This window comes from Oryzias latipes, chromosome 1, assembly GCF_002234675.1.
Source record: "Oryzias latipes chromosome 1, ASM223467v1".
NCBI classification, from domain to species: Eukaryota; Metazoa; Chordata; class Actinopteri; order Beloniformes; family Adrianichthyidae; genus Oryzias; species Oryzias latipes.
The window spans coordinates 16600574-16625040 of NC_019859.2; the positions used below are offsets into that span (position 1 = coordinate 16600574).

General features: G+C 38.1%; 3 protein-coding genes across 5 annotated transcripts; 2 read left to right on the forward strand and 1 right to left on the reverse strand.

Annotated features, from left to right (window-relative positions):
- The first annotated feature begins 5520 nt into the window (after positions 1 to 5520).
- LOC101171883 (leucine-rich repeat LGI family member 2) lies at positions 5521 to 12232 on the forward strand. Its single transcript, XM_023961078.1, has 8 exons — positions 5521 to 6558; positions 6659 to 6730; positions 6910 to 6981; positions 7158 to 7229; positions 7359 to 7430; positions 7856 to 8025; positions 8695 to 8859; positions 10102 to 12232. Exons 1-8 carry the CDS (start codon positions 6383 to 6385, stop codon positions 10935 to 10937), a joined length of 1635 nt encoding a protein of 544 aa, XP_023816846.1. The 5' UTR covers positions 5521 to 6382; the 3' UTR covers positions 10938 to 12232.
- Positions 12233 to 14153: 1921 nt separating this feature from the next.
- LOC101172128 (coiled-coil domain-containing protein 149) lies at positions 14154 to 20203 on the forward strand. Of its 3 annotated transcripts, none has more exons than XM_011492514.3 (13): positions 14154 to 14339; positions 16346 to 16507; positions 16614 to 16652; positions 16905 to 17012; positions 17147 to 17263; positions 18195 to 18367; positions 18533 to 18605; positions 18679 to 18763; positions 18852 to 18999; positions 19088 to 19164; positions 19264 to 19299; positions 19409 to 19474; positions 19590 to 20203. In XM_011492514.3, exons 1-13 carry the CDS (start codon positions 14289 to 14291, stop codon positions 20036 to 20038), a joined length of 1584 nt encoding a protein of 527 aa, XP_011490816.2. In that variant the 5' UTR covers positions 14154 to 14288; the 3' UTR covers positions 20039 to 20203. The 3 variants fall into 3 exon arrangements, with proteins under 3 accessions (XP_011490816.2, XP_020555357.2, XP_004084345.2); XM_020699698.2 differs by having other exon boundaries at positions 19288 to 19299; XM_004084297.4 differs by lacking the exon at positions 19264 to 19299.
- Positions 20204 to 21606: 1403 nt separating this feature from the next.
- sod3 (superoxide dismutase 3) lies at positions 21607 to 23181 on the reverse strand. The gene is made up of 2 exons (XM_004084288.4): positions 22930 to 23181; positions 21607 to 22498 (listed from the first exon to the last, which is right to left on the reverse strand). The coding sequence occupies exons 1-2, from the start codon at positions 22941 to 22943 to the stop codon at positions 21877 to 21879; spliced, it is 636 nt and encodes a 211-aa protein (XP_004084336.2). The 5' UTR covers positions 22944 to 23181; the 3' UTR covers positions 21607 to 21876.
- Positions 23182 to 24467: the final 1286 nt, after the last annotated feature.

Genomic DNA, 24467 nt, shown 5'->3' on the forward strand with positions numbered 1-24467 from the left:
GTGTTGTTCCTGGACAGGACCCCAGATTGGTGGTATGCAGCCAGGCGGCGGGGGGTGGGCTAACAGTTGCTGCGTGTAGAGGGCACACCGACAGCAGTATCAAGGACAGAGGCCGCCAATACTAAATCTTTGTCCCCCTTTCAACGTTTACTCCTGCCTGCGACAAAGTAAAGAACACACATTAAAGGGAAAAAAACTGTCCCAAGAGCACAAGAAGAACCCAATTTTAACACTTTTTTGAAACAAAGTTCAGTTTTTGGAACTTTTTCACTTTGTGTTTGTATTTCTATGTGTATCACTTTATGTCCTCTAATACTACACTGCATTTTAGTGGGAAAGAATGCACTCCTCTGCATTTGCTGAACAGCTGTAGTTATTTTTGTGTTAGGACTAAACATAAAAACAAACATGATGTAAGATTTCTGATCAGCTTAAGAAACTTCACCCAAGCTTTTATATGTGTGACCCTTATTAAATAAAATCCTGAGAACCGACTGGCTTCTTTTAAACATAAATATCTTGAGGACCAGCATTGATAAATATGACCAAATATAAGAAAACAAATGGATTATTACATAATAAGAGTATTACATTTTTGGGAAATTGTCTGTAAAAAGACACATGAAGTAAAATAAAATTGAAAAATATTCCTAGTTGTGTCATATAAACAAGATCTCTGTTTCTTTATGACTCAAGCACATATTCATTAGATACAGTTACATCCTTTTTGTGGTTATAAATGAAAACTTTTCTAAACTAAAGTAACAAATCAAAAATAAATTTTATACAAAAAACATAATTCAAAAAAGTAATTTTTCTGTGCAATTGTAGTTATATCCGTATCACAGATGGACTCAAGAGACACAAAGCCGATAAATTGAGGCAAGCATTTAATTTGTGGACAGGGCTCATGTGAGCGAGTTGAGAACAGGTTCTCACTGCCTGCATCAAAGCAGCAGGTGCTAAATCATGAACACCATTAATCAACACCACCATCAGACAGCGTGAAGACCCCTTCCACCCATGCTTTTGCTCACGTATCAGATGTTGATCAAGAATTGGGGGGAAATGATACACAATATGCAAGCTGCTCATAAAATAGCCGTTTGATGGGGAACGATAAGTTGAACAGCAACACAGCAAATCCTCACGTATTATCGAGTGCTGATTTTAAAGTGGCAAATCTTCAGAGGGGGCAGCTGTTAGTCTGACAGCTGATGTGTATCTGTGTGGGCTGTTTAGAACTTTTGATAAAACTCTGTCCAGATTTTCTTTGAACAGCCTGTTCATGACCTTTTGAGATCAACCTAATCCACAGAAACCAGATACTGGAAAGGTTGAAACTGAAAGCACGAGATGGAAAAAGCTGTTTTTTATTGAAAGTGAATCAGTGATGTTTAAATGATAAAAAATCTACAAGGTGAGATTGTTGGTATTCGTTTTATCCCAGATGAGTTTTTTTGTTTTGAGAAAGCAGAAGGAACTGACATAGAGGGAAGCATTTTTCTTATGAGCAATTTTGAAAAAAACAAGAGAGTCTGAACATTTTATCCCTTGTGCTATCCTAGGCACTTTAACATTGGGAGTTGGGTCATCTAGACCCACTAGACAGTGCGTTGAACCTTTTTTCTTCAATGATTTGTGATCTTCACTGGTGTCCATGGATTACATGAAATCTTTCCACCTTTATCCACCTTTGTCATGGTAGGGAGAACACGTCAATGTAAGAATGGGGTCATCTAAGATAGCACAAGGGTTAATGGATTGATTTCTGCTCTGACAATGGTTGGGGAATTTTGTCAGCTAGGCTTGGTTAGCTCAAGTTATTTATAAACGGAGTGAAAAGTGTTCTTGATCAACCTTTAAAGTCCAGTTGCCCTGAAGATCAGAGTGCCATGAGAACATGACCCAACAAATCCTCACAGATTTGTTTGTAAAGTGGCTGTTCACAGCTGAGGTGCTCTCAAGGTGATGCACAAGGAAAGCATCAAACCGAGCAAATAATTTGGCCTATATCTAGCAATATTATTTTTTTAGCTTTTTTGTGTATTTTAATGTTCATTCATCACGAAAAAACAACCCCATTGCGGTATTTTGATCCATTAACACATTTCTGAGTATTCCTCTGAAAACCTGTGCTCTGAGCACCATCCCCTCCCAATCCACAAAAATGAGTGGGCTCTCTCATTGTGATGTCACAAAGTGGGGAACAGACTCTTCCAGGGAGAGTCTGCACTGCCAGCTAGGCCCGAGGCTAACATACATACCCACTTTCTCTGCAGAGTAAGCAATGATCAGCAAAATGCTTTAAATGCACATCCATCTTTGCAAATGTTTGGATGTTGTTTGTTGTGTGGACAAAACACAGACACACTGCCCAGGCTAGCTCTAGGTTGACATCATGAAAAGTGCGGCATCCACACAAAGTGAAAGCCGGTGCCTCAGAGATCGAGTCGTCTTACTTTCGTGTAGGAAAATTAGCTGCAAAAATAACTTCTATTTTACAAAAAATTGTTCTTTAGTGTGTCAAAGGTGATATATTATTATATCTATGGATATAGTTTACTCTGAAAGGCTTAAGAATAGCAGGATATAGGCCCTTTAAGATTACTTTAAATTGTTGTGATCCAATTCATTCATAATAGGTCAAGATTGTGGTTGTCCAAAAATGCCTTACATGCCTCTGTAAGGGATCAACAAATTACATCTAAGAGTCTTGCAATATGACAAATTTGAAAAGAAAACTTGGAAAAAATGGAAGAAACCTCCAGCGAAAATAAACAATTTATTGACTGCAACACTGACATATGCATGCATTGATTGAGGAGGAAAAGAGAACCCAGAGGAAAGGTTAACAGTACAGCAGGTGAGAAAAATCCAAACATGTCCTAAAATTACCCCAAGCAGTCTAAGATAAAACAAGCATATAGCTAAAGACATAATTCTGGGACACCCAAGTCAGCCCCAACTTGTTTTGTTTCTACTAACTGTATGTATTTGATTTGAATAGATTTTTATATGTTTTTTAATTGAATAGCCTTGAATCTGACTGCAGGCTTCATAGTGCTCCATTATCTCTTCTCTGCAAGCATGATCAATGCCTAAACACAAAAAAGCACTATCACACAGACAGTTAATAAATCAGATGTTGGGATGCATTATTAAAAGTGGAATTTAATGGCTAAGTCATGATTCTCTTTCATTTAAGTTGTCACAGGTTGAAACATTTCAGTTTCTGTCTGTTGTAGGTCTACTTTACATAGACCCTCTCACAAAACCTTTATAAAAAACCCAGGTCAGGAAGATATTATTTTAAAAAGTTTAAATTAACGTTATCAAAGAACTATAACCGAAGAGAAGTAGCTGCCACCCCTGATCCACGTTAAAATGAATGTGAGGATTAGTGTTAACTCTTAGCAAAAGCAAACTAGTCCACTGCATGTTGCGTGCCGGTACAGCATGTCAATGCTTTCTGAAGCAACCAGCAGTGACTTCCTGACCTTGGCTGCTGAGCCTTCTGCAGCTCAGAGAAGTCCAGAGAAGCCAGAGAACCAGAGAAGTCTGAGATCAGTAACGCCTGCTCTCATGCAGTCACTGACAGCCAGACACACACACACACACACAGACACACTTCTCCAGGTTACCCTCTCGCTCCTCTCATCGCATACTCACACACATCATCTTTCAACTATTACATGGTTTAAAGGGTGAAAGGTCAACTTTGAATCAGAAAGTGTTGCAAGTGAGCAAGATTGGTGGATGTAAGGGATCAGGCTGTTCTCACTGATAATCATGGAGGATAAATGTCTAACCAAGAGCAGTTAGGATTGCAAGAATTCAACACAAAAAATGAGGAACTTTTAAGTTATTTTTTTTATTAACTATTGTGAATTTGTGTAGATTTATTTATGGTAGAATATAGCACTGTGCTGAGCATCCAGCTTGCCAAATAGTTGTAAAGATTTATGGCGTATTTGCATCAACTTCTGTGCTGTTTGTTTAGCAGACAAATAGTTTGAATTAAGCCTGTTAGAAGACTTTACGAAAAATGTTTTTTGCATTGTTGCACTAAATCATCTGTTGTGTGATTTTACAAGAACCACCACATCAAAAGTGGTATGTGATGTTCCACTGAGTTTATTTGTAGCAACTGTCCCTGAATGTGTGGGCAAACATTTTATCAAATAAAAAAAAATAATTATTTATGTATGATTGTCTTTTTCATTGTTGTTATTTTAGCCTTGAGCATTTAGAAAGTTGACCACAAAACTGCAGTTGTCTAGAGAGAACTAAGGCAAGAGATGCTTGTTGGTTTTATCTTGCATGTGTCGTATGTGTTACTAAAAACAGCTATGCTAGAATCAGAGCTGTATGAATTATGCCAGCAATGGCAGACATGTACGGTTGCTCCCTTCGGTTATTTGGTTTCACTCATAGACTACAGACCCTCCAGTTAAGGTCAGACCCTTTTAATGACCTGCTGAAACATCAAACCAAACTATTGTTGAATGAAAGCTTCTATTAAGGAGGAAAACTCAGCAATCATGACCAACTGACAAAAACCCTGTAACAGCTGATTGATGACAGGAAAGCTTTTTAAACATATCTTTTCATAGAAGACATTCTGTGGGCTTTAAATACGTAAAACAGGCACTTTAAATAAAATATATAATTATTTTGATCTTAACTGTGACTAATTTTTAATAGGAATCCACCCCAGTGTCATTATAAGGAAAACATAAATGGAATGGAATCTAAATTGTAGAATTCATGTAAGTCCTAAAACTGTAAAAAAATAAAATAAAATAAAATAATGTTGAAATGTTCATTGTGTCAGAAGATTTAATTTTAAAGAAACTGTTTTATGTTTCCATTTTCACTCAGAAGTAAAGATATGCATGTTTTTATTTTTATTTTACTCACTTTGATCATTCTATTTTTCTCTGAATTTTTGCATTAGATTTTGGTCCAGACTAATACCAGACTTTCCACATACAATTCATACAGTCAGATATTTCCCATGGAGTTATATTTGTTCCAAATCTTTTGAGCAGAACCTTTTGTATTTTAGTGAAAAGTCAGAAGTTGCAAGAGAAAATATCTCCGGTAGAATGTTTTTGCAAATGCAACCTATTAATTTGCAAACATGACTCGTGGATCGTTGCACAACGTAGCATATTTTAGCTTCACTAGTTTAATTTTCCGGAGTCAAACTTGCCTTTAGAATATTTATTTTGCAGTCCAGACAAAGCTGGACTCTCCTCAGAGCCTTCAAGAGTTAATTGCATGAGCCAATATTTGTCATTTCATATGATTCATTAATCTTTTTTTAATTGGTTTATGAGGTAAAGAACAAAAGATTCTGCACACGTTTGTCCTTTTTCAATTTTCTTTTCATTTTACTTCGTTTATTGAATCATAAAAGGATGTTAAAAACAATCAAGGCATCTTCAACAATACTTTCATATCATGTTAAAACAGCAGGAGAACAGATAGAACAAACAAATACTCTTAACTCTTACCATGAAAATAAATGGAGACATGACTTTAAATGGAATAAAGACAAAATAAGATAAAGGTTCAGGGGATTTTCTACCAGATATTAAACAAATCTAGTGAATGGGAAATTAAATTTCTAATTAAATATGGTTTTGTGTGCCCCCTACTGGTGACAGTCTGTAACGACGAACAAGTGGCACGAAAAAGCATTTTTCTTTTTTAAAGTGCTTGTTCGGTAAACAAAGATGCAAAACAAATGAGACTACAACTGTGATAAATTTCTGAGTAATATTTCATTTTGTTTCTTCACCTTTTTTTAAGTTTATTTACTTATTCATGACACACTTGTGTCTCTGAACCACAAACTGTTTCAACAATCAAACCCTGAGCTGTTTTATTTACTCTTGGCAGCATTTTATAAAAATCTAAAATTTTTCAAAAAGACTTTGAATAGAAAAGAGCCCTGTATTCGTATGGGTTCTAGCCTAAATTGCCAGGATTTAAAAGAGGATTTGACTTTGTTTCGCAAAATTTAAATATTTCAGAGCGTTTAAGATCAAACATTTTCAAACGCTCTCCAAGGTGCTGAAAGCTTCCGCGGATTCATGTTTTTCTTTTATTTTGTTGTGTTCTGCGTTGGTTATTGTGATCACTAAAAACAAAAACGTTTTTTTAAATAACAGAAAACAAACTGTTTTGAGTCTTTTGCTGCGACACAGCCGATCGTTTCCCCCCTCCCCATCCTTCCGGAAGGCTGCAGCCGTGTCAGTCCGTGTCAGGGCTTTCTCTGTAATGCAGCATTTTGTTGTTGTCCAGCGGACGACACCGACTGCCCGCCCCAGCCTTCGTCTGAATTTGCAGTCATTAATGCCTGAGCAGCAACATGCCTTCTGCTCTGCGGTGGTTAGCCGTCCTCTTTGTCTCGTGGTGCGTTTGTGGAGAGGCTGCATCCAAACGGAATTTTAAATGTCCTTCAGGTTGCTCCTGCTCCAAGGAGACCATCGTCTGCATCGGCACTTCACAGATTCCCCGGACTGTACCGAATGACATCACCTCACTGTAAGAGCAAAGTGCTATAGATCCACCCTCCTGTATTTGCTTTCAATGTGACCCCATGTTGAGTCTGTTAAAGTTGTTTTTAATGTGCTCCCGCCAACAGAAGCATTGTAAATGGATCCATTGCAGAAATCGCAGAGGGGATCTTTTCACTGATGCCTTTTCTTCAGCTGCTGTAAGTGTCTTTTTCTTTTTTCTGAATACTAGGAAAAACGTTGGTTAGGTTTTTTTTATTTTCCTTTTATAAAGTAATAAAAGCATGAAATATATGTGTTTCTGTTTGCATTTCCTTTACTGAACAAGTAAAAACAAAAAACAAAACAAGGAATTCCTTTTCTTATTTTCTAATTTCAGGCTTGTAAATGCCAACTCTTTGACCACGATCAAAGATGATGCCTTCTATGGTCTGTCACATCTGGAGTATTTGTGAGTATCATTAAATGAAAAAGTTTCTAAATTTTATAAAACTATAAAATTGTTGCAGTTTGACTGTATCAACCCCATTGTAATAAATAGTCATCTCAAAGAAATGTACCCTGTGTATACTTTTTTTGTACTTTAGTCCTAACAAGTTTCACCATGTCCACAATTTTAATCCATAGATTCATTGAAGGAAATAAGATTCAGACCATCACCAAAAATGCCTTGCGAGGACTTCGAGCTTTGACCTATCTGTGAGTCTGGTTTTCTCTTCTTATCCTAGAAAGAAATAAGCTGGTCTTTCCTCTGCAGCACTAAAAAAGCAGTGTGCAGGAAAAAAGATTCAGAGTAGACAGAAATGTGCTTTTATTGTCTCACTGCAGCTCGCTGGCGAATAACGGGATGAGGTTTTTGCCAAGAGATCTCTTTTTTGATTTGGACTCATTGATGGAGCTGTGAGTAAGCACTTGCACTGCTTGGTGGTAGTGTGTGGGTGTGGGAATGTAGGTGTGTGCGGGTGTGTGTGTTGCCTTTGGAAAGTATGAGGGTAATGCTGTGCTTTGCTTTCATAATGCACCTACAGTATTGACTCAGACACTATCTATCTATCTATCTATCTGTCTGTCTGTCTGTCTGTCTGTCTGTCTGTCTGTCTGTCTGTCTGTCTGTCTGTCTGTCTGTCTGTCTGTCTGTCTGTCTGTCTGTCTGTCTGTCTGTCTGTCTGTCTGTCTGTCTGTCTGTCTATCTATCTATCTATCTATCTATCTATCTATCTATCTATCCATCCATCCATCCATCGTATATCATCTCTCTGTGCGTGTGCAGCTTCTCACTCATCGTCATTTTTCTCTGCTAATGATCTTTCCTTGTTGTAAATCAGAGATCTGCGAGGAAACTCTTTCCAGTGCAGCTGTGAGAACAAGTGGCTGATGACGTGGCTGAAAAACACTAACGCTACAGTATCAGATGTCCTGTGTGCAGGCCCCAATGACATGAAGGGCAAACGGCTCAATGACATCCCCATCCCACCCGGTGAATGTATTTCTACAGGTAATGGGAAGACAAAGTAAAGCTTTTTTTAAATAAAACCAAAACAAATTTATTAAATTGATTTTAACAAAATGTACAAAAGAATGATTGTAGATCAAGTATAAAGAATAATCATGCAAACAGCATGGTGATGTTTGTTTTTTAATCTTTTAATTAGAAAAATCTAAAGAGAAATTCAAACTTGGATAAGTCCGGTTCATAAAAAAGGGAAGCTGAAGAAAAAGCTTTTTAAAAAATGAACATTACATATTAGATGGAGCACATAGTGGTTTTAAAGTGTTTTGGAACAGTCACTTAGAAAAGAAAAAAGCAACCATGATTCCTAAACTGTCTCCATTCTCCAATGTACACGATCCAAACTTAAAAAGCATGAATTGATGCCTGACTGGATGAGTTACACTGATGACTTAAACAACATAAATGTCGTGGGAGACCGATTGGAATGGATCTAACTGTGAAAAGAGCTGCTTTTGCTCTCTAGAGTGTGGAGCTGAGCCTGATTAAAACCCTTTTCAAATATGATTGTGAAATAGAAAAACCCTACAATTTTAAAAATAGGTAGTAAAGCAATGGCAGTAAAGGTACAGACTTTATCAGCCTGTTTTAAACTGAAATGCAAGCAGTGAGATCCTTGATTAACCTGTTCCTGTTTTTCCCTGCTTCTCCCAGACTTTGTGCGTCATCAGTCGATCCCCATTCAGTCTCTGTCAGGAGACATCTTCTCTTTTAAAGAAGACATCTTTGTGGCGATGGCTGCCCCAAACTCCAACAGCTGTGTGATCATGGAGTGGGATCACATTGAAATGAATTTCAGAAAATTTGACAACATTACAGGTTTGACAGTACATTCCTTGAATTTCTCTTGTTTCACTTTGGTCGAAAAAGATCAGGACACTGGAATAAAGGAATATTCAACATTCAAAGATATTTTTTGTATCGTAAATCGTAAAATCACAATATAAATCCATTTTTAGATCTTTTAAAATAGGAACTAAAGACATAGTACAGTGTAAACTAATGCAGTAATACACCATGCTTAAGTGGACATAGTGGGAGGAGCTTGCCAGTGTGACAGTAGAATAAGCTGTGCCTTCAACTATATATCTCCTATAGGTTTGTCATTTTATTGTGATGTATTTAAAATAATAATTATATGTGTAAATACATTGTTAAAGTATCAATCTAATAATCTTTTTACATCTATTGTAAAACTGTTCTCAGTGGTCTTTTAATTATGATTATGGCGTTTTTAGCCAAAACGTAAAAAACCTGTGTTGTTTTCTAGGACATGGTTTCTGCAGAGCAGCAGAGGTTCAATACTGCCAAATTATGGGAAGGACTGCAGGTGCAAAGCAACCCTGTCCTGACTTTCCATCACCTCTTTGTTTAAATGCTATGCCACTAGCTCACATCCCCTCACACCCCATTCTAACATTACCGGTGCATGGAACGAAGACGAGCAATATTGAAGCTATCCAGCTGTACAGTTTTGTGCAAATGTCAGCTCACACAATGTAAACAAAGACGTACATGAATCAAGTCATGTACGTCAAATGGATGCATCGGAATAGAGCGCAATAGGGAGATAGTCGCCCGCCGTCTTTATCAACTGGGTCACAGCTACAGGCTTTTTCAAACAGTATTTTTTTTTGTCTGCTCCTGATCCATGCTGATTTGAATAAAAAATACTCAGAATTGCAATGTTAAACTTAATTTTTTTATACGTGTCCTCTGTCGTGCAAATGAAAAACACCAAAAACACAATTTTCATTGAAGAGGGTCTTTAATACCCAAAACAACATAATATTATCATACTTTACATTAAAGGAATTACATTTATGTTTGACACTTTTGAAAATAGTCCAGAAAATTGTTTGCTTGGGAAATAGTCAAACCTAGAGGTTATTTTGGCAGAAACTGTATTCATGTTTTCTGTCAGTAGTTCTTTATCTTTAAAAATGAAAAGACTAATCAAAACATGTTACAGACAATGGCCTCACTGTTTGACTGTGATCTTGTAAAAAATACAAGAATGCTTCGTATTCCATGTTGTTTATCTTTTGTTTTTCTACACAGGAAAATCGGTTGTTGGATGCAAGTCAGTCCTGATTGAAAACCACGTCTTAATAATTGTCACCCAGCTCTTTGGTGGCTCACACATCTACAAGTTTGACGAGCAACAAAACAAGTTCATCAAGTTTCAAACCATAGAGGTCTTCAACATTTCAAAACCAAATGATATGGAGGTCATCCAGATAGACAGTGACTTATATTTCCTGATTGTAGACAGCTCCAAGGCCGGCATGTCCACCCTCTACAAGTGGAGAGACCAACCAGATCGTAATGAAACTGGATTTTATTCCTACCAGTTTCTCCACGAATGGTTTCGCGATACAGATGCAGAGTTTGTGGAGGTAGATGGGAAATCTTACCTTATTTTAGCAAGTCGTTCACAGCCCCCCGTCATCTACCTGTGGAACAAGAGTACGTTAAAGTTCATATACCACGGTGAAATCCCAGATGTTGATGATGTGGTGGCAGTAAAGGCATTCAGGGTGGAGGGCGAGTTGTATCTGGCTCTTGCTTGCTACATAGGGGACTCGAAAGTCCTCAAGTGGGCCAACAAGCAGTTCACGGAGGTGCTGTCCCTTCCCTCTCGAGGAGCAATGATCCTCCAACCCTTCACCTTCGCAGACAGACAATACTTGGCTCTTGGCAGTGATTATTCCTTCACACAAATCTACCTCTGGGATACGGAGACAAAAACGTTTCACAAGTTTAAGGATATTTATGTGCAGTCTCCTCGATCCTTCACTGTAGTGACCTCTGATCGTAGAAGCTTTGTCTTCTCCTCCAGCCTAAAGGGAAAATCTATTGTTTTTGAGCATATATTTGTAGATCTCAGCTTGTAAATGACTAATCTTAGTACATAGTCAGAAATCTCACATGCTGTACAGTGTTATGCAACAAATGACATAACTCCACTCCAGTCCTGACATTGAACTTTTGAGGAAATTATAAAAATATCAAGCAATTGTAGATGAATAGTCCATACAAGAATGAAAAAAACTTATTCAATAATCTGAAAAATATTTATTAAAAGCAAACGCTGGGATGATGTTGCATGAAAATAATGTTATGGCTAATCAGGCTTTAAAGGTTTGACTTTTGCCTTAAAATAAACCATATTAATGTGTCAATTCTGACTGTCAGACTGTGGCATAACCTCTAAGCACTGGAGTCAATCCAACTATTTGTTGCAAGTTCCAGACATTAAAAACAAAATCAATTTGAATTTTGTTTGCCAGACTGTCCTGAAACTTTTTTTTTTGTTTTATCAGTGGGAAAACAAATCAAATATTTAATTCAATTACAGTTCAAATGCTGTACCCATGAACAACACTTTCAGAAGTGTGGAATTTGTTGAATTGTAGTTGAAAAGTAGTCACAGAAATGTAGAGTTTTCATTTTCCCTCATCACTACAGGAAAGGCTTTGTAGCCCAAAGGACTACTAGTGAACTGCAAAAGGGTTTCAGTTGCAGCAATTTGTCGTTATGGTTTAGAATTTAGCAAGGGAATGCTTTGACTTGTAACTAAATCAATAAAATCAGTCCTGAGGCATTTTTAGGTTATGGCCTCGCAATAACCTTCACTGAAAGGCTGATTCTTAAAAAAAAAAAAAACACAAAAAAAAAAACCCAGATGACTTTCCTTTTTATTGAAACTCAGCTGAATGTAGCCAATGTATCCTATGAGCTTACGTGTCAGTGTTTTGTTAGTGCATAAATGCTACCGACTGCCTGGCTAAAAGCAAATATTAATTTCTATGCAAAAGTAGGATTAAACTTAAAAATGCCTTTTCACAAATGTGAACCTTTTTCTTGGCAGTTTTGTTTTCCAAATATTTTTTATATATTTATTTACAATTTGTAAAACAGTCTTTTTTTAAGCTGATGTAGCATGATGTCAAGGTTAGGCGATGTTCTCTGAAAAACTCAGCTCACTGTGTGCTGTTCACTTAAGTGTATTTGTGAATTTGGATGTTTTCACTACTAAAACCACAGCGATGTTGAAGAAGTGACTTTTTACACATTTACTGCTTTGTGTTCAGTAAGAGAATACTTTATAATTGCATCAAAACTCTTTACTGCACCATAACAAATTGAATTTCATTCTGTTGTCAATAAATGAAAAGTGGCAATAAGACAACGTACCTTTAGCAGTTCTTTTGTTAATTTGATTATGTAACCAATGTTTAAGATTTCAGGTACTTAGACTTTTTTAAGCACATTTTCTGTGTTTTGACTTGCTGCAAATACACCGAGACTCTAAAAAAGTGGACAGATTTAGGAATAAACTGTTTATTATTCACTTTGCCAAAAGCAATTACTCACAGAATAGACAAGCACTTCGTGCATAAGCCTAACAAGATGTCAAAACACTCATCCAAAACTCAAAAACTGATGATATATACATGAACACTTAAGTTTGATCAAAAAAAAAAAAAAAAAAAAAAAAAAAAAATCACAAAGAAAAAACTGAATTTGGCTTTATTATTTTCTTTTTTTTAAATCAATAACCCCTTCTGGAGTAGGTTGCTCCTTAATGAGTTCTAAATCATCTTTTTTTATATAATAATTATTTTATGCAACATTTAGCTAAATATGTGGGCGGCCGTGGTGCAGTGGAAGAGCGGTTGACTCCTGATCGGAATATTGCAGGCTTGATTCCCGCCTTGCCAGCCCATGTGTCGAAGTGTCCTAGGGGAAGACACTGAACCCCACCTTGCTTCTAGTGGAAGGTTGGTAACAGTGTTCGGCTCGCCGTTTACGCCGTTTACCATTTAATAGCTGAATAATTTTTTTTATTTACAATGACTGAAACTAAGAAAGAACATGTTAAGAAAATGTTTAAGAAAAGGGTTAAAACAAGTAAAAAAATGATAAAAGTGTAGGTTAAATGTCTAATCTTTGACAAAAAACAGAGATAATACCTTTACAATTAAATTTACAGTTAAAAAAAGTTTCCTGTCAACAATTTTACCGTAACAAAAAGAGCTGCGTCATCCTGCTGGTTTTCAAATGTCCCTGCCCTGCCTGCTGTTGATCACCTGGATCAGATAAGTTTGACTAATAAGGGGATGTTAAAGTAGAGGTAACTGGACATTTACAAGGAGGTTAGCAGACCTGATAGTCCAAGGTTTGATCTGAGCTCTGCCATCGACTTCAACAGCAAAACTGATTCAGTCAAGGTTGAAGTAATCAATTAAATACCAAAGTCTTTACAAGTACAGCAAAAAACTGGAAATTTAAGGTCAAATATATAAAAGCCCTTTACATTTTACCCTTTCAAAGTCATTGAGGAATCAGCAAACCAGATGAGAAAAAGCTCTTTTTTTGATGGTAACCTGACATGTGATTTACATGAACAATTCCTGATCATTACCTATAATGTAATTTGTAACTTTTTACTTTGTAACTTTTTTTTGTGGTAACAATAGACAATAAACACTTATTTTTGATACTTAATCTGGGTATTTTATAATGATTTCTGAAATAATGTGGTCTACTTACGTAGTTATTATTAATATGTAATAATTTTTTATTGATCTGTATTTCTGTTGTTAAAGTATAAATAACTGAACCAGATAATTATAATTTATGTAACAAAAAAGAAGTTGAGTAAAGTATAACGGGGTAGAATTATACAAGTTTGCTTCCTCTCACTCGCTTTCCAGCAATTAATTAGACTCCTTTGACAAACTAAATATTTAATGGTTTTAATCTGTCACACTTATGTGTGCATAAGATCTCATTTCTATTTATGATTAAGAGTTACTATAATTGAATTATTAACAAGTGTAAGTGGATGTATGCATTTTCCAATGAATTCAGGACCAACTATCTTAAGTTTGATATATATATATATATATATATATATATATATATATATATATATATATATATATATATATATATATATATGATGTATATTTTTGTACATATTTCTGTTGTTGTCTTGTTTGGTTTTACTTTCGGATTGATTGCTTGAAATAAACCATTTCCAAGTTCAAACCTGATTAACGAGTTTTCTTGAACGCATCTTGTCGCTACTCTGACGTCAGAGGGGTTGACGGAAGTGATGTTGTTAATCCGTTTAGGTGATGATGCACAAAAATGTCTCGGGCTTCTGCAGAACCGACGCAACGATGAACAGGTAGAAGTCCAGCGGGATTTTGGCGAATCTCTGAGTCCGCAGAGAGATGGACCCGACCGGGAAGAGCGACGGGGACTGGCCGGGGCTGCTGAACGAGGTGAGAAGACCTGAAAGCTGCTGCTAATAACGCACCTGACGTTCATTATCTGCCTGATCATGTGATGTTTCATTTATCTTAGAAAATAAACGTCTCACATTTATATATGACAAGGCCGATAAATATAAGATAAAAACCTGCAATTAAACCATTGATGACGCAGATTTTGTAAATCTGTACCAGGAAGCAAATAAATATTTTCTTTATGTGAACAAAAAGCCACGCATATTTCCCGCACTGCGTGTTACGTGTCCATGTATTACAGTCTTTGGTTGCTCGTGTGTTATTTATTTCCCTTTTAGACTCAATATTTTGTCTGCTGGAATTATAGTAACTAAAATGCGGTTTTCAAAATGCCTTTTTTCTGTAGCCCCTCCTTCGTTTCTCAGGTGGTTGTCCTGCTAGAAGATCCGGCCACGTCTTATCCTCAATGCTCCATTAGGTTTTTGCCCAAAATCTCCCCATATATGACCATTCATTCTGTCATCAGCTGTCCTGTCCCTTTTTATAGAAAAGCAGCCCCAAACCATGATGGTTCCACCCCCATGCTTCACAGTAGGCACGTTTTTGGGATGCAACCATTGACCAGCAAAATCTAGTCAATTCGGTCACAATTTTTCCGTGATACAGACGGTGCTCTTTGGAGCCAGACGACAACAGTAATAGTGATTGGACCGAGTCGGTCTGAGTCAACGTTTCTATGGCAACTACTGTCGCCATTCAGGAGTGAGCTTTTGGAAGGGCTGAAAGCAGTTTGAAAAATAGAGGTGGGGGGAAGTGGGGATCGCATGCTTTTCATGGGGCATCTGATTGGCCAAGTTATAACTTGAATAACTTGCAATAAATAAATAAATCTGACCGCGGTACATTCTCCTAATCCTCCCCTGGATCAGCCAGATGGTCTCTGGTCTTCAGACAGGCCTGGACATGGATTCAGCGGGTTGTGGTTGGTTTCCTCAGTGTTCCAAAGATCATTTGTACCCCATGCACGAGATCTTTCATGGAGAACCAAGTGGAGGGAGATTGCCAGGGATCTTGTATTTTTTTGCATGTTCATGCTCCAACAGTTGATCTCTTCTCATCAAGCTGCTTTCTAGTTTTGTAGATTGGTTCATTCCAGTCCCTGATGTCATTCGACAGCTCTTTGGTCTTGGTGGAGAGGTTGCAGTCAGACTATTTTTAAGGGTGTGAACAGTTGTATTTTATGCAGATAACCAGTTCAAACAGGTGACAATAATACAGGAAATGAGTCGAGGCTAGAAGAACTTGTTGAAAGAGTAAGAGATCTGTGAGGGACAGAATTCTTGTCTGTTTGTAGGGGATAAATACTTGTTTCTGCAACATATTACAGTAAAAAAATGTAATTTTAAAGATTTTTTTTTTTTTTACGTTCTCTCACACTCTTACAATTAAAATGTTTCTATGACAATCATTACAGACCTCTGTGGGTTTTTTAAGGCTAAAACACAATTGCTGCCAAATACTTTTTGCTCTACTGTGTGTATAAATAAATAAATATATTTCTTCTTCTCTTATCTGGAGTTTTAATTAAATTTCTTACATTAATGAAACATTTGACTTTTTTTTAGAATTATTGGCAGAGGGAATTATAAATGTCTCATCCAAAAAGTTAAAAATTGATTTTTTTCCCCCCCCCCAACTAATTTGCAAAAGGGTTAATTTTTTTATTTAACCCTTTTGCAAATTAGTTGGAAAGAAAATCAATTTTTTACATAGAAGCAAATTGCAGCCCAAAAGCAAAACAGAGTCGTTGAGATATGTATACACATTTAGATCTAATTCAAAATGTAAAATGTATAAGGCAGAAAAAACGAGCAGTTTCCAAAATGAGGAAAGAATCAACTACACAGAAGTCTAGTAGTTCTTAGACAAACAAGATGAATTCCCCTGAATATTTAGGTCAGTATTTAACAGTGCTTGGTTGTCAGATTGTCAGTTTGCAAACACAGCAATACTAATCCATCATTTGCACATCTTGTGTCCAGTTCATAGTTTGCAAGCAAAAGCTGGAGAGTAAGAAGGAAGCTCTGTTGATTCTGTCCAAAGAGCTGGACACCTGTCAGCAGGAGAGGGATCAGTACAAGCTGATGGCCAACCAGCTGCGGGAACGGCACCAGGCACTCAAGAAGAAGTACAGAGAACTCATTGTGAGCTCAGGTTTTACTAAAGAGCCAAAAGAAGAGCAAAAAAACATCCCAACGATCACTGATTGTGTAATGAAGTCTTAAAAATGTCTTTTTGTTTGACCAACAGGATGGAGATCTGTCTCTTCCCCCCGAGAAAAGGAATCAAGTAAGTCCTCAGACTGTTTGACCTTGTTGACCTTGCCTGTCTTTAGGAGGAACAACTAAAGCATTTCTAGAAGATGAGACGATGCAGATGACAGTTGGAGGTGGAGGACCTGTTTGTTTGTGTTTTTTGTTTGCAACAAAACACAGTAAAGCTGAGATTATTTTCTGTTCAGTTTGTAATTTTAGGTCAAGAAGAAGGGAATTAATGAAGCCACAGATGATTTTTAAAGCCAATTTGTCATTTTCTGCCCAGGTAAACCTAGCTCAGCTGTTGAGAGACTCCAGAGAAAAGAGTGGGCAGCTTTCTGAGGAGGTGAAGGAGCTCAAGCAGCGACTGGCAGAAGCTCTGGGGGACAATAAGGTAAAATGTCAAACTGTCCAGCACAATCACTGGAAATCTGCTTTGTTAATGTCATCACACCCCTGTGAGGGAACCAACGGAAGACAGAACAAAGCAGTGGAGGCTTCTGATTGTGTTACTGTCTGGCCCTGCAGCTTCTGAGAATGACCATCACCAAACAGAGGCTGGGGGACGAGGAGATCGGCACTCGCCACTTTCCTGCACACGAAAGAGAAGGTCTGGTTAAACAGCTGGAACGAGCCAGAGAGGAGGTGAGGAGCGGCATCTTCATCTCAGCGATTAGGTTGACATTCTCCAAATGTGGTGGGAAATGTTTTCCTTTCAATTTTTGGTGAGATGAGATGAGCAGACCTGGCAATGCCACCCATCTAAACTGAGTTTGGTTTGATTCAAGCAGGTTAGAAGTCAACGTTATAGTAAAAAAGGAGAAGAGTAGTTAGAAGTGAAGTTACCACAACATAAACGGAAATTAGAGTAAATACTCAAAAACTGCTATTAGAAATCAGATTAAAATGGTTGAATTGATACATATTCAGCCTAAGTGAATGCAGAACTGTTTTGAGCTGGAGAACAATTATCCTCCAAAATGTTCTTTACCTGCACATGGATTTATCCCTGTAGTTAATCTGAACACACAAATGTTCCTTTCTACCAAAACTACCACATTCACTGCTGGCATGGATGATTTACCTGCATGACTGCTGCAGTTACATCACCAGAACCCCGTTAGTGTGACTCTTAGATTATAAGTGTTGTCTATTATTAATCACATTACAGCAAAATATGTAACTGAAAACACGTGCGACATAGTAGGTCTCCTTTAGGCCCAACATGTTTTTTTAACCCTGCATAAAGTTACTCTAAACTCTGTAAACACACACTGAGGTCATGAAAAATCGATATCGCTCAAAGGTCAGACGAAGCAAATGGTTGGTTTTTATCACGAAAACAAAACTTTTATGATTACAGAAACACCCGATGATTGTTAAATCCTCAGATTTGATGTAGAAGTTGAAGTAAAAAAACTGTTTAGGTAGAGATCTCTCAAACTTTCTAATGGCCTTTAGAACAAAATGTGCCTGTGGTAAAAGAGTCCTTGAGTTTCTGTCCTGAATCTTTGAGCGGGAAGACTTCAATATATCATGTGCTGGCAGTGTAAAAGGTGCTGCTTGTTTTCTGCAGAATGAGGTTCTGGAGCACAGCGTGAAGTCGCTCACAGATGAGCTGCAGGACGTTCGAGCCGAGCGGGACGTGTTTCAGCAGAAAGCTCACCGGCTCAACATGGAAATGAACCACATAATGGGAAACAGCGATGTGCGGATCCTGGACATAGATGCACTCTGCATGGAGAACAGGTTTGCTTTTTGATTAGAACATTTGAACATGAGTTCAAATACGATGAAATGCTGTTTGAACAGTTTCGAATCTATGAATTTATTATTCTTATTATTTTCACTGTCTTTAAATATCTGATTTTAAAGTCGATTGTTTGTTAAAAACGTGATTAAAATCTGTTCCAGATATTTGCACGAGAGGATTAATCAGTTTCAAGAAGAGGTCAACCTGCTCAAAGCAAACCTAACGAAGTACAAGGTACTTAAACTTTTGTTTGTTTTTCTACTTTTTGAATAAAACACTATGTTAAAATACTGATACTTGTTTCCAGAGCGCATTGGAGAGCAGGAAGATTTCAAAAATCAATGGCAGGCCAAACAGCAGTGCTTTAACTGGAGTGCTTTCAGCTAAACAGGGTCAGGAGGAGACTGACTTTTTTTTAATCATTATGTGATTGATAGTTTTAGATGGCAGTGATTTCTAACAGTTATGATGTGAATGCAGTGAAGGAACTGTTACTGTCTGAGGAAAACGGCTGCAGCTTGCCGGTGACTCCTCAGTCCATCTCCGACCTAAAGTCTCTGGCCACAGCTCTCCTGGAAACGATACACGAGAAGAACATGGTGATCCAGCACCAGCGCCAGATAAACAAGTAACCATCCTTCGCTGACTTTACTTACTCATCCTGGTTCAAGTTCATTTCAATAATTCCCTGGCATCTGCTTCTTTTTTGTCATCAGGGTTCTTGGAAACCGAGTTGCAGAGTTGGAGATGAAACTGAAAACAATAGAAATTTCTGGGCTTTGGAGACTTCCAGGTGGAAATCAGTCTTTTAAGCTTTTAAAATGTTCAGCATTTACATTATACTAATCTGGGGTTTGTGTGCTTTTCTGGCTTTTCTCAATGCTACCCGGAGGCCTGTCTTATAATGTGTCTTTAGGAGTATGTGAAAGTATGTTTCTCCCAAAATGGTGTCATTTATCTAATGAAACTAAGGTTTTCCTGTTTGTTTTCACTCTTCTGTAGCTCTATTTTGTTTAAATCATGTTTTGTGATTATAGGAGGAAGAGATGGCTCCTCCGTGAACTCTGGGAGAGTTGAATCATGTGTTTCTCCTGGACATAAAGGTAAAAACCTCTACAAGTTTGCAAGCTGTGAATTTCTGATGTATTTGAACACCAGATGGATGCAGACTTTAATGATCCCTATGGAGATTACCAGCCGTCTTTACTATCTTTGCAGGTGATGAAGTTTGTAACGATGAGCCCGCCTCGCAGCACAGCTCTGAAGCTCTGGAGGATGTCTGTGAAACTGAAGCTGAGTCAGCTTTTCAGGCTAGCACACAACCCGTGACCAGGACCGAAGTATCACGCCAGAGAGCTTCGCAGTCGTCACCTGAAGAAGAAGCAACTGCTCCCCCGTGTGACGTGCCACAAGGTGAAGACCGTCATGAAAATGACCCATCGCGAGAAAAAACTGATTTGATGGTTTCAGCAACAAAAACAGAACGTCAAAGTGATTCGAGCGGGAGCGAGTCCCATCTACCACCAGATACCAGACCACTGTCAGAGGACTCGGAACCAGTGGGAGTGGGGCATGCAGATCCCACAGGAGCAGAGGAAACTGTGGAGTCTTTAATAACAAACGAAAACATTTCTGTTGTTTCTGAAGAGCAGGAGGACATCAGTTAGAACAGATGTTCATTCTAGTTGATCAGGTGGCACAAAAGTCTTCCAGGAGCTGGTTTTCTGTCTTATATTGTGAAACACAACACTACAAATACTTTTGAAAATAGTTTAAAAGTTATTTCTGCTCTATCATGCAGTGTCAGCTAAAACTTAATTTGTTGTACAACACATTGTGTGATAATTCAACTCTTCATTTCATAACCATTTGTATGCTGAGCCTACAGTAGCCGCGTTTACATGGGCAAAAGTAATCGGAATGAACGCCTGATCGGAAAGAAAATGCGTCATGTAAACGCGCCGTTCGGAATACTCTGCCCCGGTCAGACTCATTCGGATCAGAATTTCTTTCCGATCGAGATAGGTGGGTTATACCGATCGTTTATCCGATCGTGGAGCATGTAAACGGTCATTCCGATCGTGTGTCACTGCTGCTCTGGTTTACGTCACGCATAGACGGTGTTTCGCTGAGAGAAAGCTTTGGAGCGCATACGGGACCGACCAGCTCTGCGGACGCCCCGTGAAAAGCGCCGCTCCGCTCTCGCCCCGCTGGCTCTCCCCTCTCTTACACCCCTCACGGGGGAGATTAGGAGGAGGAGCGCTCACTCGGTCCACTGGCACCCGAGTGAGCAGAGCAGCTGGATTAATAATTTTGTGTCGGGGGGGGGGCTTTTTTACGTGTGCGTTTTGTTGTTTTGTTATGTGTGGGAGAATTCAGACTGCGAGCCGTCCCGCCGCTCTGGGTTAGCGGCTGCAGGACTCAGGAGGAGCTGTGTTCGAAGAGAGCTCAGGCCGCTAGCTCACAGAGTGGCTTTGGGGCGGTCTGTGTGAACTTTCAGAGCAGAAATAAATGTCGCTCAGTCCTTAGAAAGCTGCAGATTGCTGCGTTTCTCGCACGGTCCTGGATTTTGTGTCCATCCATCAGGCTAATGATGTTAGCCCGTGTTAGTCTGTCCTAAGCTTTCGTCCAGCTTAATTCTTCCACAAAAAAGCACTGACCACACAGATTAAATATAACGATGAGCAAACAGGCAATTCATAATATTCATGACATTAATAAAAGCACGTTTGGAAGATCGTCTCGTATGTTACCGAGCTGCTGCATAAATGTCTGTGGCAGCGGTTTGTTTACAACGGGACCTATATCCGCATCCGGGTGATTTTTACACTACTGCGCATGCCCAAATGATTCATTCCGAACGAGAGTATGAGCCATGGGAACGTTTGTTCTAATCGGAAAAAGGTTTTCTGTGCCCATGTGCACGGGTGAATTTTAACCCGACCATTGATCCGATCAAGATATTCTGCCCATGTGACCGCGGCTAGTGTCTCAGCCCAAATAGTGAGATGTGGAAGAAATGCTACTTTTCAGTATTCAGTCAAGTTCAGATATTTATATTATTACTCTTTTCTGGAAACTATATTTGCTCAGCTTTAAAATGTACTTTGTCTGCAACTGATTCTATTGTGATAAACTGAGGTACATTTATTTGGTGTAAATATAAAAAGGTACTATTGCTGTCAACTATTTAAAGAGTGTTGCGACATTTTTATTTCTGAGAAATAAAAGACTATTTAGACTTTGTTTCTTTATTTTCACAAGCGACTAATACAAATTGAACAATGAGGTCTAGATTGGTGTTGCTGCTTTATTGGCAGTCCAGTTATACAGAAAACATGCAAAAGCACATCACAGCTTTTCCAATGAGACACCACTCTCGACCTTTAGCACACATTGATCCTCTCTAGACCAAGGTCAGTTCTCAGGTTGATCACATCAGGGAATGAACCCAAAGGTCATTTTAGAGCAGACCAATACCTCTCCTGTCTAGACTAGTTTCTCCTCAGCTGCTTTGCAGTTTCTGCTGCTCTTCCCATAAATCGGAAGAAGACATTCCAATAACACAGCAGGCAAGCCTTCTTCCTGCATTCCCATGCAGCAGACTCCCTACATCTCCACCTTGGCCTAAATCGTCGATCGTTTCGTGAACCACCACAGCTCTTCCAAGCACAGACAGCCCACCAAACAGCGTTGCTTCAGATTCTATCTGCTCACTGATTCTCCCCTCGTGGGCCACAAAGTTACCAAAGTCTCCCGGATGATTAGGGTGATCCACCCCATATGGGTTGTAATGTCCACCAGTGGAAATGCATCCTTGGCTCAGATCCCCATACTGGTGGATGTGAATGGCTCTGGACTGTGGCGACTCATCTTCAGGAAAGCCAGCGAGCTGCAGAAGGACTTGGAGTTTTCCCTGTCCGTGATCTTGCTTAAACAATGCTTGGCCGTACACTTTAGGCAGGTCATCTGGAAGGGAAGTGCTGGGGCTCACTTTGCAGGCGGCATACAGAGTGCCATTGTACTGTGAGAACTCTGGTGGGAGCAAATGATCGGTGTGCGTTGAGAAGCATTGTTGACTGCATGCCAGCCAGACCAGGAAAGCCATTTCCAAGACTCTTACTGACCTGAAACGAATCGAAATAGCAAAAACATTTGATTTAAAAACAGTCTACCAGGCATGAGTTAAAAAATATGCATTTATTCCTTAAATTTCAATGCAGAATATATGTTTTAAACATTCCTGCAGCCTTTTTAATAATGCGACACCTGCGAAAGTAAAACAGATTTGACCAAGTACTTCAATAAAAATTAAACACATAGATCCAAAGCTATGAGCATAAATCCCAGAAACTAACAAAAAAAAATCGAGGCCATTTGATAAATTTTGAAAAATTGTTTTTGTAAAATTATATATAAAACCTGGCATTATTTTAAAAAAGTTCTAAGAAAGTGATAAGAAAAAGTAAAACAAGGATCTAGTAATTGAAACAAAACAGTTCAAATGGATGTGCAGGCGCTCATCTATCTGGTAAAATAATATGCAACATTTTCTTACCTGTGCAAACTCATGGTCCCTGTAAATTGGTCGAAGGAGAGAAAAAAAATATTAATTTGCTGTTTACAGGTCGTAAAGTCCGTGTCCTCGGAATGATCGAGCAGTAAAAGTTTGCTAAATGTCCCTCAGGTTCCACTTCGTGCGTGTGAGTGGGCGTCACCGACAGGGCACTGGTGTAAAGCCAGCCCTCTCTCGTCGGACGGCTGTCAAGTGAGCCCTCTCTTAAAAACAGTGTGCCGCTTTCTTCTGTACATTACGGTAACAGCAAGGACTTTTTTTAAAGTAAAAGCATAGTGTATGAACTGTCATTACATTCAAATGTGCATACAAACACGCATCTATCTATCTATCTATCTATCTATCTATCTATCTATCTATCTATCTATCTATCTATCTATCTATCTATCTATCTATCTATCTATCTATCTATCTATCTATCTATCTATCTATCTATCTATCTATCTATCTATCTATCTATCTATCTATCTATCTATCTATCTATCTATCTATCTATCTATCTATCTATCTATCTATCTATCTATCTATCTATCTATCTATCTATCTATCTATCTATCTATCTATCTATCTATCTATCTATCTATCTAGATATATGAGGATATGTCTGATGTGTAATTTCAAAATAAGACGCAATTACAATCATGAATTGAGGAGAACTTACATTAATATTGACGTTTGTGTAAAGAAAACTGCTAGTTTTCAGAGAGTCATTTGACTTCTCACTGATAGTGTCCCACCTGGTGATGTCACATAAAAAGTTTCAGACAGATCAGATATGCAATTTCAAAATAAAACCTAGTTGAAATCGGCTATAAATGTGTTTTTGCCACATGTTCACATATGTCTAGAAAAAAAAACCTGCTAGTTTGCCTCTCTGTAATACCAATTGTAAGCGCAATCAGTATTTGACAAAAAAAATAACATAATTTTTTTTTAATCTTCACATTTACTGGCGTGGCCACTGACCAGGGAGTGGCCTGTTTTTGTAATGACCGAACACAGCTCAATACATAAACTATTAAATTCATTAATCAATTACTAGATGAAGGAAAGAATGAACAAATAAACAAAAACTAATTTTAAGGAAAGAATGAATGAATGAACGAACAAATAAATAAATAAACAAGCAAACACAGTTGTTTTCCATTATCCTCCTAAAACTTTATTTCACATTTGGACAAGTTAGACAACCAATCAACAATCAAAATCAGCTAAATAGATACAGTAAAAATGAAAAAGAGAAGAAAAGAAAAACCATGAACACTTAAAAGAAATTTAAAGTTAATCTTTGAGCTGACAGGGAGCCAGTGCAAAGATTTTAAAATGTGTGCAATGTGCACCCTCTTCCTGGTTTTAGGTAAAAGGAGTGAAGTGTAGCAGAGTTCTGGACTAGCTGCACGTAATTAAAAAGGGTTTTCTTTACATAAAAGCATGAATTAGTAATTCCTCAGATGATGGAAGGCAGTTTTAGTTACCTGATTCAGGTGTTGGTCAAAGCTAAGATCTGCGCCTTGAATCAC